The 18587-nt window shown below is 41.9% G+C and overlaps 1 protein-coding gene across 1 annotated transcript in view; it reads left to right on the forward strand.

Annotated features, from left to right (window-relative positions):
• Positions 1–558: 558 nt before the first annotated feature.
• KIT (KIT proto-oncogene, receptor tyrosine kinase) overlaps positions 559–18587 on the forward strand; it is a gene marked incomplete at its 5' end in the record, with an annotated part of 37234 nt that continues 19205 nt past the window's right edge. The window contains 7 exons of the mRNA XM_084204003.1: positions 559–703; positions 2983–3222; positions 6796–7074; positions 9607–9743; positions 12427–12586; positions 15408–15597; positions 16276–16391. Coding sequence (XP_084060129.1) covers positions 559–703; positions 2983–3222; positions 6796–7074; positions 9607–9743; positions 12427–12586; positions 15408–15597; positions 16276–16391 — 1267 coding nt within the window. The remainder of the gene's footprint in view (positions 704–2982; positions 3223–6795; positions 7075–9606; positions 9744–12426; positions 12587–15407; positions 15598–16275; positions 16392–18587) is intronic.

Here is an 18587-nt window from a genome sequence, read left to right on the forward strand (position 1 = left end):
TGAGAAATGTCCTCCTGACTGCAGCACGGCTGTTACACGTCCAGTCCAGCTGTGCAAAGCTGTGCTGTGCATCAGAGGGACATGGCCTTGAGTATTTGCAGGGCTATTGAGCTGGCCTTTGTAAGGAGAAGGCTTGTTACTGCAGAACCTGTCAGCATTTCCACACAACACAGTGATGTGTATGGTTTGACAAATCCATCCTAAGGTCGCAGGTCAATTATGACAATAATCTTTACACTGCTACCTCTAATGGGTCCTTTTTTCCTCTGCAAACCGGTTGGTGATACCCTACGCTTGACCTTCCCACAGCCTGTGCCCTAGGGTTGGGTGCTCAGGTGGCTCTGGGAAGCAGGAGAAGCCTGGTGTCTGTCCGCCAGACTTCACGGGCCGGTGTTGTCTGGGCTGGAGGGAGCATACACTTACCCCGTGTGTCATTCCTGGGCTGGGGAAGTAGCCAGGAGGGAAGTGGAGGGAGCAGTTCAGCCAGCCAGGCTGGCTTGGCATTTCCTCAGGAGCAAGTAAATGAGTTTGTTCTCCGTGTAGCTGTGGCCACTTGGAATGAAGCCCCCTCCTGCTGTGGCTGAGGCTGCTGCCGAAAGAGGGGGAGCACAGCTGGGCCGGCAGGCTGGTGTGCTCATCGCTGCCTGTGCCCTGCCAGGCTGGGAGCTGAGGCCAGGCCACAGCAGCACGTCACCTTGGGCTGGTGAGGGAGGCTGCCCTGTGCCGTGAGGAGGACACACACACGCTGGTGTTTGCTCCATGGCAGGGTCTGCGTGACCTGCCCAGGTCTGTGCTCCTCCAGAGCCTGGGCAGCGGGGGCCGTCCCGGTGCCACAGCTCCCTGGCAGGGCCCAAGCTGAGGCCTTGCTGGCTGCCGGCAGTGGAGTGACGACAGTGAAGGTCGTCCACATCTTCTGCTTTCTCAGTGCTCCCTGGTCTGTTCAGCTAGTGCTGGGATAGCTATATCACACCACACTTCTGCTGTTTTATGCAGCTCATGTGATTTGTCACTTGAACTGCCCTGTGGCCTGTGGGGAGTGAGCAGATTAGTCTTCCAAAGAGGTCCCCATGAAGGACCTGTATGGTTGTTCAGGAACCCTTCTCAAAGGTCTTTGCCCTCTGTCTTCTCACATGCCAGAAGTTCCTGGCTCTGAACTGAGGGGTTTGAAAATCAGAGGTCTCCTTGCCTCAACCCTGCTGTCAGGCACCTCTTTGCCCAGGGCAAAGGATTTTTCCAGCTTTCCTGTTTCCCATTCCACTGCTGGCTGGGACTTGTTCTTCTGAGGTCTTGGACTTTCACTCTTTGTGTTTGAGCTACTGTACTACAGCTCAGACACACCTGCACTTTGAGGTAGCAGATCTGAAATTAAAAGTTGTTTTTTTCTGCCTTTTTCTGGCAATTTTTATTTCTAGGATGGTTGTTTATGCGTTCAGTCATGGAAGCATATATGCAGGATTAGTAGACCTCATGTGGAAAATTGCTTGGTGACACTGGAAGAATGAGTGCCGGTTGAGTTTAACGCTGATAAATTCTAATTCCAAGGGGAACTCCTTTCAGACTGGAAACAAACAAAGTAATTAGTCTCTGCAGGTGGTCTGGCCATCCTTTGCTTCCTACTCTGTGGTGGATTTGTCAGGAAGAGGAGCAGTTACCTGACCTGATCTTAATCCAGTATATACCTTAAGAACGACTAAAGCTGTGAGATGAGTGAATTAAGTCTGGAGTGTATAACCTCATCCCAAGTAATTATCCGATTGTTTTTCCTGCACGTCTGTTGTTATCTGTGTGGGTAGGGAAATTCAGCCTCTGAATGGAGCTGCAGAGTGTGTTTTTGCATGCAAGTAGCATTTTCACTGGCATGACTCTGCTACTACACACGCATGTTGTACAGTCTTGTACAACTGTGTGGCATGGGCAAACATCACTATTATTGTAAGCTAAGGATTACTTGGAAAGGAGAAGGGCTTGTTACTGCAAGATCACCTCAAGACTTACCTATGTTCTTCTGATATTCAAGCAGGTCCAAAACAGTGAGAATTTCTCTGGATTTTTGACTACGAACTCTATTTTTGTAGGCTCACTAAGACTTTCAAATCATGGGTATGCTAACTCAGCAACGCCCTGATTGGCTTTCCCGAACAGTAGAGCCAAGGAAGCCTAAATGTGCTCCTTTCTCCATGCAGACAGTTTGGGAGAGATTGGGAATTGTGAACTGGGACTGCTAATTTTACAGAGGTTTATTTTGTGAGAACATTTAAAACATTGTGTTAGGGCATGGTGTTCAGTGAAAAAGTAGCTAAATAGTCACTTAGAGCTGCTTTGGTGGCTGGGAGATTGGTGCCTTAGTGAAACTAATTTGGTAGCATTGGGATGGAAACTTAAAGAATATTTTGCATGGTTTTTTAATGTAAGAAATGTTGAATTGGCACTTCAGGTAAAGAAACAAGCAAGTATGGAAAGCATGTTCTGATGCCTTCATTAAACTGGACACTTCTAATTCAAGAGTATGAGTGGAGCATCTGAATATATGAGAGAGCAGTTATAAAAAGATAACGGTTGAGCAAGGAAACTTTAGTTCTTGGCAACATACTGAGTAAATGACAAAGAATGATTAAAAGTGCTGCCATGTAGGATCAGACTCATATGTTCTTGAATTTAATTTTTAAATAGCTTGGGTCTGTTCCCATTCAAAAGCCAAAACATTGCAGAAAGTGGTGCATCTGAAACTTTAGTTTCCAAAGGTTTTTTAGAGGCCAGTTTCCACCTGCACTGGTTATTTTCTCTGTGTGCCAAAGGTCTTACAAGCCAAAAGATGCCTGTAGAATTGCACAGTGCCATTGTAGCTTAGTATTTTTAAGAAATAAATCCCAAAATATTAGTTGCACATATACAGCTATAAATAATAATTTAGCTGCAGAAAAAAAGGAGAGTGTTGTATTGACAGACATTGTATTTTGTGCCTTTTTTTTTTTTTTTCTCCAGGTGGTGCACTATCCCATGTGGAGTCTTTGCGGGTTGTGAATAAAGGGGAGGAATTAAGGCTGACGTGCAACGAGGAGGGACCTGTGACGTGGAATTTCCAGAACTCGGACCCATCGGCAAAAGCAAAGAGTTCCAACGAGAAAGAGTGGTACACCAAAAATGCAACGGTCAGGGACATAGGCAGATACACATGCAGAAGCAAAGGGAGTATTGTCTCCTCTTATTATGTATTTGTTAAAGGTAAATATCAATGAAGGCATTATTTTTGCTTCCCACCCCTCCCCTCCTCCCCCCCACCCTGCCCGCCTTCCACAATAAATGTTGGAGGACGGACTGAATTTGAAGTAGAGCGGGAGAACACAATCTGGTAAAATAAATCTTCCTCCCTGTCCAGTAGGAAGAAACCTCATTCTCTGCTTTGCTTGCAATGGCCTTTGTCAGCAGCACAAAGTTCTGGATGAGTTCCTCTTTACATTCCCATTAATTTTGTGGTTAAGTTTATCCAAGCTCCTTTTCTAGATGCTACCTAAGTGACCTCATTCTGTTGCATGAGTCAGTTATACAGTGAAGAAGCAAGAAATACGTAGAAATGTCTGTTTAATTCCATGCCATCTATCAGTATGGAGTCATATAAAGTTTGGTCCCAAGCTTTTAATTTCCTGAGGCAGTTAGCCTAAAGGATTTGGTCTTTTGAGACTGTGCTCCCAGGCCTAAGCCAGCAAACATTGATGATTCCTCTGCCATCAGCTTCTGATCTACCTTGTGACTGATTAGAAATGTCTCAGACAGGGAAAAATGTGCTTCTGCTCTGACACATTTCTCAATCCTTGATTGCTCTTTGTGCAGTGTTTTCTTCAGGTTTCTTCTCTGCTGATGTGTCTACATCAGCTGCCCCTGAGCTCACAGTTTACCATGCTTGGCACTTTCCCAGAAAAATGGTTTTTTGCTTCTCCTTCACATAGCTCTGGTGATCTTCCTAATCTGTTGATGGAAAAAAGTCCTACAGGATCATTGTTGAAGACAGCATTCCTTGACCAGCAGGGGTTGTCTCAAAGAGCCCCTTCTGTACCCTGCTAGTCCTTTGAGAATTACTGCAAGGTTGTTCTCCAAGCCCAGGAGATAACAGCACAGCAATGCACAGCAAAGGTTATTTTCATGAGGAAAGATGTCTGGTATAGAGGCCACACAATTTAAAGAGTGCTCCTTTAACTGCTCCTGAGTTCTCCAAATAGCCATGCAGGTACTGTGGATAAGTTTTCTAGACTTTCTGTTTTTCTCTGAGACTGTGACTACAGGAAATCTGACATGGATTTAACCTACATGTGGTAAACAATCTTCGCTTTACCTACTTTGATTTTTTTCCTGAAGGTTATGGTAATTATCTCAGACAGCTATGATCGTAGAGATGTTTTTGTCTTCCGTTACATGAGTGACTCCTTCATGACTCCTTCACTTCAGGATTGCAGGCAGCTCTCCTGAGCATGCTTGCCAAAGCATCAGTGAAGTTGTGTGGTCCTCATGCAACACATTATTATCTTTTTTCTCAGTTGCTTGCAAAACATGCAACCTTAACTTTGACAAGATCGTGGCAGTAAAATAAGTATGTTTGTGAGGTTGACCCTCATTTTGCATCAGGCATGGTTTAATGACATCTTACCTCACCTGTAAGATGCTGCCATATGCTCTGCTGCTTGTGGGGTTGCCACAAACACCCCATTATACTTTTCTGCTTGTAAAGTGGAGTGAAGAGAGAACAGGACCAAGAACCTTGATCCTACATAGTGACACCTAAAATGGTGGCATCTGTTGGTATCTTATGTTCTTCTGAACATACTAAATCCAAATTTCTTCTGTTTCTGTGACCAAGAATGATACAGCATTGACAGACTGTACCTGCTTCACCTTTCTCGTTTGGCAGAAAGTACCTGTGTTGTATCTAAAAAACATATTTTTTCCTCATCCAAGCAAGCCTAGTCCAGACTCCTGCATAAGAGAGAAAAATTTCTTGGTTTTGATCTCAAGTTTTTTCAGATGGAAGCACTGATAAGCACTGTCATATCTTATGTTGGAAACTCTGTTCTGCAGTATGCCCAGAAGGCAAGTGCAACCCAAGATGTCCATGGGGTAGAAGGCCATGAAAGGAAAAACATGACCATGTGCAGCCTTGTTTGTGTCTGGATACTCTGTAGGAAGTCCTTTCATATCTTCTCACTCTGCTGTTCCCTTCCAGATGGGGATTGAAGATGCAAGGGGAGCACCTCAGCAATTCTGCTTGCTCCAGTCAAGGCCTTGCTTGCAATTTCAGCTGTTAGTGAAACAGGTCTTTGTTTGTTCCTGCTATTTTCAAAAATTTCTTTCATTTTTTGGTAGTTGCTGGGAGCCATACTTTCTGCCTAATGAAGATATCTTGGTTCAGTTCATACTGGAGAAAGAGGGACTGAGTAGAAAGCAATCAGTTATGTCTGTTAGCAGGGACATTTAGATGAGCACTTTTAATCCACCTTCTTCCTGCTCAGAAGTGACAGCTAGTCATAGCATTTCTTTTAAGATCTCTGTGTGCAAAATGTCACATTTTGCTTCTGTTCAGGAATTATTTAGGTTTTTTTTCATTTCTTAGTAGTCTCCATCCTCTAATTTCAGACTGATGCTTCAAAACCTGTAGTTGTGGGGGCTTCTTGGGTGGTAATATCAAATTCAGCTTCACCCTCATGCTAGGGTAGAAACCAGCCAATAACTTCTCTGTTCAGTGATGAGTAACCCCCTGATGTAGGGAATTGCTTCCATAAACCTCCCAGGCTTCATTTTCAGTCTGGTACTTCTTGTCTTAAACCAAGTGCACATGGTCCATCATCTTAAACGAATTCTCTCAGTCTTCCTTGGTAAGCCATGGTTTGTTGATCTATAATCATTCAAAGTTGTAAGTATGTTTGCAAAAAAGAAAGAAAACTTTTCTCTCTGTTTTTGTTTTTCAAATTCATTCTGCTCTGTAGAGAGGGAAGATGGAATCTCAAATAAACTTTTACAGAGTGTTTGTCGTCACACATTCCTTTATTTGTGTGTTTGCCAGCTTTTTAGCATTTCAAGCTCGTGACATATCATGGGCTTCAACTTTGGTTGTAGAAGTGTTTAAAGTACTATATGTTTGTGTGTGGTGGTTGGCTGAGATGAAATGCTGTAGGAAAATTACCTTGTGAAAGATTGCATGATTATTTTTCAATCAGATGTGCTGTTTGTATGCCCAGTTTTTCTTCTAAGGAGGCTAAAAATAATCTCTGCTTTCAGGGAGCAGAGAGAAAGAGAGAAGTTGTTTGCTGCTTCCTCTGGTAGCAATGTGTGTTCATTTAGATTATGTATTTTACAGAAGTGAAAACCATAATTTAGGTGCCTTTCAACTTCCATTTGCTCATAAATTTCTTTCAAATCCTCCCGTGGGCATGAAACCTTACAGCCCTGCCACTAGCTAAAAGCAAATTGCTTCTAGTGGTCTGTGAAAATCTGTTTACTGTTGTGGGGATATTTTGGACCTAAACAAGGCAAAAAATGCCCTTCATCTCCAAATAAAAAAGCAGTAGGATTATTTTTAGTGCACATGATTCTTTAGTGTTTCTGGTATGGAATGCTACTGCACGTCTCCTGTCTTGCTGCTCTTTTAGGAGAAAATTTGATGTCTCTTAGTAATCATGAATTAGGCAATACTCAGTTTTATGGGCTGAAAGTAAAACTTTCTTTGTTGACAAGTGCCCAATTTTAGAGTTAGGGTAATCAGAAGTTCCCATGCCAGCTTGTCTGACAGATCTTTGTGTTTCTTCACAGATCCAAATGTGCTCTTCCTTGTTGATTCTCTAATCTATGGAAAAGAAGACAGTGACATCCTGCTAGTGTGTCCACTAACAGATCCAAATGTTACAAATTTCACACTGAAAAAATGTGATGGAAAACATCTCCCCAAAAATATGACGTTCATTCCCAATCCCCAGAAAGGCATTGTTATAAAGAACGTACAGAGGTCGTTCAAGGGCTGCTACCAGTGCTTGGCCAAGCACAATGGAGTTGAGAAGATATCAGAGAAGATTTTCTTGAATGTGAGACCAGGTAACACAGGATTTTTGCTTTCTTGTAGAGAGTCTGATTCCCAGGAGGTGCAGAGAAGGCCTGTGAAGCCCCACTGCTGTCCAAAGCAAAGTGGTGAGCTCAGAAAACTTGTTTTGGGCAAGTTGTGTCAGGGCACAGATTGATCTCGTTACACTTAGCTTGTGGCTGTGCCCGGAAGGTTTGGCCATGATGAGCTTTATTTTCTGTTCCTGGTGATTTCCAGGCACTTTTTTTAATCATTAAAGAAACAAAGGGTTATGCTGTTTAATTCTGAGGGCAAATCAGCACCCTGAGGTTTGTACAGGTTTGCACAGGCAAAATTATTTCAGTGCCTGACTCCTGTGTCTGTTGCCCACAAGTGACAGTAGCAGGAACTGATTGATGGCATTGAAGAAGAGGGATTTGGTGGACTGGCAGAGTTTATGGAAGGAGAAGGTCTTTGTCTTCATGATATTGAGTGGAGATGGTCACAACAGCAGCCGTGTGCGCAGATGATGATGGGCAATGCATTGTGCCTGAGCTGCTACATGCAGCACTACGCTTGGCAAACCTGTTGGTGATACCCTACGCTTGACCTGCCCACAGCCTGTGCCCTAGGGTTGGGTGCTTAGGTGGCTCTGGGAAGCAGGAGGAGCCTGGTGTCTGTCCACCAGACTTCACGGGCCGGTGTTGTCTGGGCTGGAGGGAGCATACACTTACCCCGTGTGTCATTCCTGGGCTAGGGAAGTAGCCAGGAGGGAAGTGGAGGGAGCAGTTCAGCCAGCCAGGCTGGCTTGGCATTTCCTCAGGGGCAAGTAAATGAGTTTGTTCTCCGTGTAGCTGTGGCCACTTGGAAGGAAGCCCCCTCCTGCTGCAGCTGAGGCTGCTGCCGAAAGAGGGGGAGCACAGCTGGGCCGGCAGGCTGGTGTGCTCATGCCACTGCCTGTGCCCTGCCAGGCTGGGAGCTGAGGCCAGGCCACAGCAGCACGTCACCTTGGGCACACGCTGGTGTTTGCTCCATGGCAGGGTCTGCATGACCTGCCCAGGATTCTGTTTGGAGGTGGGGCAAGAGGTTGAGGCATGAGGACCATCTCAAGTATGGAGTTTGCAGTGGCAAGTTTAGGTCTTTCTTTTCTGATGATTTGGAAATTCAGAATTGTCACTCTCAGTATTGTAATTACTGTGCTGTAGAGTTTGGTCCTTACTGAGTTCACCAAGTAAAACTCCCACTTTCTCCTTGGCTCAACTTTTAAATGCATTGGAGATGCTTTGGTGGGTAATGTTTTTGTAGGTATAACCATGGCACTCAGACCCTCAGATGTGTACAGAAAGACTGAAGAGGCATCCAGGAAACAGGGAGCTGTGCAGGAGTACTCAGACACACAGCAGCTATGACAGCGCAGGACGTGTTTATGTACAGCCCTTCTCAAAACAATGAGGGGCTTTATGGACTTGGGGCTTTTTTTTGGATGTCCAGAGATGTTTCTGGCAGATGAGAACACAGAATGCCTTCTGCACTGTCAGCCTTCCGTCGCTTGGGTACTGCTGAGTGCTGAGGGGGATTTTTGTGTGAGCCTTTATATCTAAAGAGAGCAAACATGTTTCTTTGTTCTCTTCTGTAGCTTCTTGCAGCAACATGAGGAAAACATTATTGTTAAAGTACAAATGGCTGAGAAGCACGGGGTTTTCCTAAGTTTTGTACAATTTACCTAAGATAACTACAAAAGTTATGTCAGAGGCAGAAAGAGAATCTGGAAGACCTTGTCTGATACATGCTACAGTCTGATACATTCACAGTCTGTCTTCCTCTGTAAAAACCCTAGAGCAAAGTTAACTGGAGTATAATAAAAGAGGAAAATTTGAAGAAAGGATAAAGAAAATAGAAAAACAAACCACTAAGGGAACACAGGAAGAGTTGAAGAGCTTTGCAGAAGCAGGAGACACATTGTCCTCAGATTCACCTGACTGTTGACAAAAGACATCCTGAAGCAGAAGAGGGTACAGCTACCCTATGTCTGCATGTCACCACCTGCTTCTTGGGTGACAAACTGTGAGCCACCACTCTAAGTAGAGGTTGTGGTGCTTTCAGGCACAGGTGTGCAGAATTCCTTGAGCTATACCTGTCCTTCTTAGGCTGTCCATCAGGGACCTGTCAGACAGTACTTTCTGTTGGCTGTAAATGAAAATCTGCAGTTAGTGCTGGGCTACTGTTCTTCAGTGACTGATCCTCACCGTGTTTTCAGTTCCAGAGTGCTACTTTTTAATCACTGTCACAAAATGAATCATCTCATTGATGGTTCAACATCATTCAGATTTCTTCATGCAAGTTGCTATGCTTTAACAAGTATTATCTAACTTTTAAATGTAATTTGAAGCAAAGTTGAAGCAGAAATGTGCTTGTTGTAAAGGAGCAACTGTGTAATATGTTAAAAAATTTGAATACATCTCAGAGCCTTGATTTTATTGGAAAGTTAATTAATGACTGTTGATTTTTATCCCCCCCGGAAGAGCTGAGACTAATGAAAAGTCATAAACTTCTAAATTGTTTTCCAGTTCACAAAACTCTTCCTGTCATCACCTTATCAAAAAGCTATGAGCTTCTCAAAGAAGGGGAAGAATTTGAAGTTACGTGCATAATCACGGATGTGGATAGCAGTGTACAAGCTAGTTGGATTCCTCACAAAAGTGGGGTAAGTTCCTTTAATTCATGTATTATGTGTGCCTCAGCACAGTGCACAGACTCTCTGTAGACATTCACATGCTTGTCTTGCTTACCTGATGCTGTGTTGATTTGGATTTGTTGCATTTCCAAAGATTCAATATCCCACAGACTGGTGAGAAGGTAGCAACTGTCCTGTGCCTTTGAGGATGGCTGGGAGGAAAAGCATCTGCATGGGTTTTTCTTCCCAAAAAGAAATTAAAGTTAGGCTCTTCAATGTGAAGTTCAGGTGACCTCTGTTGGGCTTCCTAAATACGGAAGCGTGGAGTGCCTACACATCACATTGCAATCAATGGGAGCTGCAAATATCAACACATGGACTGCAAATTACATATTCTAGTTGTTATCATTAACAGTAAAATACCTGCTAATTAGCATGGGGTTGTGCGTGACAGGAATAGTAGTAGGCATTCATAGGAATGATTAATTCATTTAAATTACATGGTGTGCCTCACTAACTGGAAAAGCTCTGAAAAATGAACCAGTGAACTGGCTTCTGTCTGCCAATGATAGATGAAGTTACTGACTGGCATCACCAAATTAAATTACTGAGAGGCTCAGTGCTCCAGAAGTTTGATACTGGCAGTGCAACTATTCTGCAAGAAAGGGGCAGAGAGATCCCCTTGCCTGGTAAGCCAGTGTGCTGCCAGCTGTGCCTTTGAAATGAGCAGCAGGCATTGGGTTGTTCTTGAGAACACTTCTTGATCTTCTGCCTATACCTTGAAATTTAAATTAATTAAAAGCCCTTGTGAAGACTTTTTATATATATATACTTTCCCATGCTGATTGACTGATCTTTTACTGATAATGTTAGTGCCCAGAATACGTAATTCTCAGCCCATGTGTGTGGAAGACTCCTGTGGTATTTGGATAAATCACATCTCCTCGGGCGCATAACAAACAGGAATCCTGTTCCCTGGGGCTGGGCATGCTGTGCTTAGCAAATCCACCAGCTCTGGCAAAGCTGTTCTTGCTAAGTGCTTGCTGCTTCAGAAATCCCACCCCACAGCTCTGAATGGTGAGAAGGTCTAAGTGACATGAAGGTGGCTTGGGACATGCAGATCTGTTTCTGTTCCTTTGCAGGACCTTCATCTGAGAATTTAATTTCTTCTCTCATTCCTCTCCCTTTCCTGTGTTACAGATTGATGAAACTGAGGCCTTCCCTTCAGTTTTTGTGCTTTATAACTTTTTATTTAATGTATAAAAGCCACAAGGAAAGTATTTTACCAATAAGTTTGACTTTTCTGTCCTTTCTAATAAATAGTAGGAGCTGCTGTCTTTGAAATACTGACTATCAAATTGAATTTTGTATTGAAAGAGAATGCATCAATCTCATCTTTAAATAGATGCAGAATTAGATTTTGTCCTGAATAGATGAGAGAAAAAAGTCCAAAAGGCGTTTTCCTTGTATGACTGAAGTTATCGCCACTTTTGAAAATTAGGAGACTGGCTATTAGCAAGCTCATCTATACTGAATATACTTCTCTTGTGATTTTTACAAATCAGGAGGAATCAAAATTGCTTTGAGAAGCTTTAATTTGTCTAGAAGCTCTTGGAACATCCAAGAATTGCAATAATTAAATTAGAAAATCATAACAAGTCCAGGCCTGCATTTGGTTTAATCACTGTAAACTTTATCAGTCTTTCCAATCATACTGAAAGTTCTCGCAGAGAGCTAAAGTCAGCATCACAAAACATTTGTTTTTTCTGTGTATATGTATAGAATCATGACATATTTAAGAGAGTGAAGTTTCCAGTTTCCTTTAAGATTAATAAATTTATATTGCTGCAGACCAAGAATCAGAGTGGGTACCAGTGGGAGGATGCTGTGTATAGCCTGCTGCCAGCAGGGCTCTCTGCAGCATGCCTGCAATCAGGAGATGCTGTGGCCTTGGAACATAGAGCAGCATGGCTAAAATGAAGGCCCAGGATGTTAAATTCTCTCTTGTCATTCACTGGGAAGCATTGCAACCATAAGAGAGTTGCTGAACTTCAGGGACCATCTGGGGGGTGAGCCACACTTCTAAGATGCAATGACTTTGTACAAGAGCTTCAGCTTCTGAGCATTGGGAAAGTCAGGACCCAGTGGTCATTTTGCATCAAGCCCTACAGTTAAAAGTGCTGTTTGTGCAAATAAAACTCTCAGTTGGTTAATCGCTGTCTCACCAATACTCACCTTAGTATTGGAAATCCAGCCAGAATGACCTGGGTCTGACCTTGGGCAAGACAGCCTTGTCATCAGGTAATGGGAACATTTGAAGAAGCTAGAGGTCTAGTATTTTTTTTTTTTGTCTTGGGTTGGTCTCCTCCATTTGGCTCTCTTGGGGCAGGTGAGCATACTCCCAAATTCACCCCACCCCCACCCCATGTCCCTCCACATTCTTTCCTTGGAAGGGAGCTTGAGGAGAAAAAAAAAAAAAAAAGAAGGGGAGGGGATAGGACTTAGGAGAGGGCATTATCTCCTAAAGGCAGCTGATCACACACTTGTTTTACATGGAGAGACTCTAGTGACAGGTTTGTCGTGCTGGCTTACTATTCCAGTTTAAAGTTATGAATATTAATATGGCAAAGTTATAATTACTTCTATTTTTAATTTATCTAGGAAAGATGATGCATACACAGTGTTTTAGATGTTAATTGTTTTTTACCGACAGATTGTTACAAGCAAAAGCAGAAATTTGCGTGATTATGGATACGAAAGGAAATTAACATTGAACATCCGTTCAGTGGGAGTTAATGATTCTGGAGAATTCACATGCCAAGCAGAAAACCCTTTTGGAAAAACCAATGCCACAGTAACCTTGAAAGCTCTAGGTAAATACTTCTTGTGGAAATATTAACATTTTTAAGAGCAGGAGATGAAAAGTGAGAACACTGGGGAGTCTTTCCTTCCTTCTCTCTCCTTTTCCCCCAACCTCAGCAAGTTAAGTGGATTTTCTGTAAAGGTTATTGCTGACTGGTACAATATGGGATAGCTCAGGAAGTTGTGGTGTGTGTGACTGCTTTAATTTCTATAACTCTTTGCTTGTTATTGGAAAGTGATACTAAAGCAACTACCCAGCAGTGTTTCTGTCCCTCTGGTTTGTCTCATCCTTCCTGGTTTAATCTTAAATTTAAACCGGTTTTAACAAAGCAACTAATTTCCCTGCTCCTGGTACTGTCCTTATGCCCAAGTAATTTGGCAGCACAAGTGCAAAGCACATCTTCAATACCTGCCTTCCAAGCATGGGGAATCTCACTGACAGTGTGTCAATGCTTTTATGTAGAAGCTGTAGTTGTACCTCTATTTAAAATAATGCTGTGAGCAACATCATGGTGCACAAAGACAGCATGAAATTGTTCCAGAGGTCACCCCCTTGTTAAACCCACTATCCATCACTTCTACATGTTTTGGATCATGTCCCTAAACAGTGAGCAAACTCCCTTCCTCCTCTTGTTTAATAACAGATGTGTTTAGAGTCTGCTATATATTAACTTGGGTGACACACAGTGCGTTTTGAATTTTAAAGCTGCTGAAACCTGCTCATTTGATAAATTGAGTACAATTAAGGACATATTGGTAGAGTTAATAAGATCATTCTGGTCTGTGTAGTTGCTACAGTTGTTTCAGTTCCATTCAAGGGTGTAGTAACTAAGGGAAGTGTCGCCCTGGATTCTTTTTTTCCTTTTCAAATCCGTTTTTCTGTTGCACCGACACGCACTCCAGCCACACTGCTTGTTTTGCTTTCCCTGGTAACGTAAAGAAAACAGAAGTGTTTGACCTGAGTGGGTCAGATTTTCAGCAAACAGGCAGAGGTTTGAGTGCCCTTAACCTTGTGGTCGAGGGGGTAGGGCTCACAATGAAAGGGATGTTTTCCTCATTTTTTTACAGGAGAGACTACATTCATATGTAAAAGAGTGATACAGTGTGAAGTATGAAAGAAAATCTTCTCCCTAAGGGGATCAATGTGAAAGCTTTTATTATAAGAGGAGGGAAGTTCTTCACTACAGAAATTCTTAGTACTACTACATATGCAAATGTAGCTTTAAAAAGGATTGACTTTGGAAAGTCTGGGGTTTAAAATACAGCGTGGCATTATGAAAAATAGGAAATAAAATTTTTGTTTAGAAAAATACAAAGTTTGTATTTAATAAAAAATGCCAGAGAAAAAGTGCAATCTTTCCTTTCTGAGATAGTTTTCTCTTTCTACCCTCTCAAATTTGACTTATTTAAGCTCCAACTTTTGGATACCTTTCACCATTTATTGTCAAACTGACCATTTTTACCTCCACTGTGCCAGCTCCTAGGGTCCTGGGAAGTGGTGTATGGTGTGTACCTAGAGAGAGATCTGGGATTGCAATATTTACTAAATCACTGTGGCATTAACATTAGCCAAAAGTTTTACAAGAAATAATGTGTATTTTTTGAAAAATTCCTAATTGCTTTTTCTATCAGGTAATTTAAGTGTAGAAGGTACTAGAACTGCATTACAGGGACTAATAGCATTATAATAAAATTTTATTTGAAGGGAGTTGGGTCTGATTTTGAGTATAGCTTGCATAGGGAATCCTGTGTTTATACAGAGAACTGAAAAAAACACTGCAAAGGAACTGCAAACCTTTAATTTCCAGATTTTAAATCTTTTCCTCTTTTCTAATGGTGGAGATCATTTTAGAGCATCCCTGCCTGCTGTGGATTTACTTCATCCTTTCTTCTTCAAAGCATCTGTCAAGCGCTCTGGCAGATCCATATGCTTTCACCAAGCCCCACTGGCTCTGGCTTTCCCAAGCTCGGGTGCCCAGCTGGCCACAGCAGTTTGATTACTAGAAAGTGGGAAGAAGCAGAGCTCTGAGATTGACTTTAGGTCTAAATTCAAGCTCTCAGTAAATGTGTTTCCTTGTAATTGCAATCTGCCTGTCAAACTGATGATTCCCTTATGAATTTCTGTAATAGGACTAAAAACTTGTCTTTTTAAAGTGAATCCTCAATCTGATGAGTTTATTAATGAAATTAAAACCACTACAGCAAGGATGTTGTTAGACATGATATTTTGGAACGGAACTGTGCAGTGATAAATGGTATCTGCCAAATGAAAGATTAAGACCCAGCAGCAGATGTACAGAAATGCCTTAGTTTAAGATGATTGGTATCCAGGCTTGTGGACTTAGCACATTTTTCTCTAATTACAGCTTTTAATAGCTTCATTTGTAATGTTGTTCTTAATTACACTTGACAAAGAAACCTCTAATACTGTAGTATGCTGTAATAAATGATTTTAGCTTGCTTTTTTCATAATGTTTCTTTCACACTGGACAGTTAGCAAGTCAAATTTTTGGAAAAATAGAAATACCTGAGTAGAATCAAACACATGCTTTTATTTTTCCAAATGCATATAGAAGGTATTTGTCACCAGAAGATGGAATAATTGGTGCTAAGGCACTCAAGGCTGTTTTAAGGTCTGTGCCTCATGCTACTTGTAGCTAGTAATGTTGGTTTTGGCAGGTGAGGGTGTAGGTACTGCTTTGCAGATAAGGTCTCCTGTTTCACACTTGGATGTTTGATTACTGATCTTGAAGTCATCTGAGTGTGGTTAGAGTACTCAAAAACTTCTAAGTGACCCTGAAATTGTGTTTCTTCTCCTCTTACGACCATCAGCTAAAGGATTTGTCCGCTTGTTTGCAACAATGAATACCACAATAGATATAAATGCAGGACAAAATGGAAACTTAACAGTTGAATATGAGGCATATCCAAAACCAAAGGAAGAAGTCTGGATGTACATGAACGAAACATTACAGAATTCCTCAGACCATGATGTCAAGTTCAAGACTGTGGGCAATAACAGGTAATATGCTTGGCTGTAGTGTCGATTTCTCTCTGGAACAGCAGACTAGAGTCTGCTCTGGAAAGAGGAAAGTGGGCCTGGTGAGAAAATTGTGACTATAAAAGATGTAGTACGTGTGGCTTGCCACAGTAACTGGTGCAGTCTGCCGACCTACATTTGGAATAGCATCGAGCTAACCGCACCATCTGAGGACCAGCATGCTGTGTACTCACAACTCACCTACATTTCTGTCCAATAAGCAAAAAAGAGAATTAAGATTGATTGTGTGCAGAAACTCCCTTCACTGCCACAGCAGACCCCAGTGCTCTGAAAAAAAGCTTGTTTTTATTTCTGCTAGGCACTCTTCTCTCCTGATCCCTTGTCTTCCAAAAATCCAGTGAAGCGCCTAAAACATTTGGCCTAGGTTGAGAATCTGTGTTCCTTCCTCAGTGAGAAGAGGAGCAGGTGGTCATGCATGGACAGTCTGAGCCTGAGGCTCAGCTGTCACGCATGCACACATCTGGGTGTTAGAAGTGGCCAAACTTCTGGATGTTGGAAGTGGAATGGCAATCATAATGTAAGATAAGAGTGTTTGCATGGATGATGTCTGCAGAAAATTCCCTCCTTATTTTCCATGCAGCAGTTGCCTGTTCAGAGCAAGTTGTGTGTGTTAGTAATGCTTAAATTTTTTCTTTGCAGTTACACAAGTGAACTTCACCTTACACGCTTAAAAGGAACAGAAGGAGGCATTTACACATTTTTTGTGTCCAACTCTGATGCCAGTTCCTCTGTAACATTTAATGTCTATGTGAAAAGTAAGTAAAGTGAACAGTCTGAAATATTTCATTATCATAGTCATTGTATTTTATACAACATAATGTATGCACAAGATGTCACAGTGTGGTTCAGCATATGAGAGGCTTTCTGAAGTGAAGCACATGCTGGAAAACTAAATGTCAAGATATAAAAGTGCAGAGTACTCACACAAATCCACCTACTATCCAGCATGACCTTATATTCTAGCAAATGTATTCCAGAGATTACCAGAGAGCAGCTAGGTTGTTTATACAGAAAAAAAACCTGTAGCACCTGGAAACATGATCTCAAAAATAAGTATGTATCATAAACCTTTTATAATTTGAGGTGGAGCAGGATATAGAGGGATTATAATTTGCATTTTTGGCAACCAAGTTAAGCTTTTAATTGTCCTTAATTTGTTTGAGTTGGATGCAGAGTTTGAAAGCTTGTCAGGAGAATTATTCACATTTAGATGCCTTTTGGCATCTAAGTACTTCTATATAATAGTAGAAATCACCATTGTTTTAGAGAAATCTGCATAGCTTTACAAATGTGTTTGTTGTCATCTTTGGGACACGCTTGTTAAGACAGAGCACTGGCCTCAGTTCCAAACAGCATTCTTCAAGACAAAAGCTAAACTTCAGAATTAATTCAATGAAACCTTCAGAAACCCCTGTGCTTAGCAGAGCCATCCTCTTAGAGCATTTCATGCGCTCAGCTGACAAATATTGGCTGCTGCTAAAGGCCAGGCTTAAAGAAAATTAAACCAAGAGGGACTTTGAGCCCAGCAGGAGGAACCGTATCAAAAGTAAGTGGATATGCTGCAAATGCAGTTTTGTGTTGCTGCTATGCTTTAGCAGCAATGTGTCCTTTTTCAAGCACAGTTTTATGCAGAGAATTGTCAAGACTTTCACAAATGCATGAAGTCCTTGCTGTTAATTTGAATTCTTCTCATTTATCACTGAAGATCAACATTTGTAGCATCTCTATTAGCAGTGATATAGTTTGGATCTAGAAATGTCACTTGGGCTCCTTTCAGAACATGGTATTTCTTCCTTCATCTATGAATGTTGACACTTGCATTGTGCCTTCTATGTTTCCTAGCTCTGATTTCTGAGATAAGGTCACCGGTAATCTCAGATGTCCTTTGTCTGAGTGAGTGAAAGTGGGTCACAGTCATGAGGGATACTTCTAGTGTTTAAGAGATTAATGGACGAAAATATTGAGCCAGAAGTTTTAATTTCTCTGAAGGAATGGGAGAAATTGCAGGTTGCCTATAGTCTGGGCACAAGGACTAAAAAAACACTATCTCACAGTTTTGGCATCATCAGGTGTCAGTTCTCAGTGCAGATCTCCGTGTTGCCTCTTTTGAGGCATGTGCTACTTAACAAAAGCTGAAAATCCCTGTGGATCATGGTGAGGAAACCAGACCAGGAAGAGAGAATAGAGAAGCAGAATGGACAAGGCAAGAGGGAGCACAGACACTTCTGTTCTTTTGAATGACTTGTCCATACAACTGGCAGCATTCCAATCTTTTTCTTTCTTCAAGAAAGAAAAGACTACTGGTCTTGTAAGTAGCAAGATCAGTCTTGGGCTGCTGTGAGGACACTTAAGCAGTCTCATAGAGCTATCATGCACTGTGCCCCTGGGTGGATTGCAGCCGTGGCTGAAGCAATTTGATTTGATGCACTTGACTCAAAAAGTTTCTTTTGGCATTTTGACTAAGCTCCTGTAAACATTTTTTCATTTTGAAAAAGGGAGATTAATAGATTGGTCCTTCTAGGGGTTGTTCTTAACAACAACCCCTAGAAAAGGGGTTTTCACTGGCTTGTAAAATGCTCATCATTTAGCTGTGAAACACAAACTGCATGACAACGTACCATATTATTTGACATAGCAGAGTAACTGCCAAAGATGAGTCATGTGGGTGGGTCAGATCCTGATCTTATGGTGTGTCCTCACCTGACATTGTTGTCAGGGATTTTGCATAAATTGCTTAGATGTAGCTCTTGATGTTTACATGTCTGGCTTGGGCATGTAATCAGCAGAAAATAACCAAACAAGTAAAACAGGATTCATAATCAGGAGAATGTCTTCACATAAACAAATACTGATGCTGAAGCATTTGCTAAAAGACATGACAAACCCAGTGCAGAAGTACTTGGCTTGGATTTAAACATATTTACCAATTGCATATACTAATCTGAAACAAT

This window comes from Fringilla coelebs (genome assembly GCF_963513975.1).
Source record: "Fringilla coelebs genome assembly, chromosome: 4".
Classification (NCBI taxonomy): Eukaryota; Metazoa; Chordata; class Aves; order Passeriformes; family Fringillidae; genus Fringilla; species Fringilla coelebs.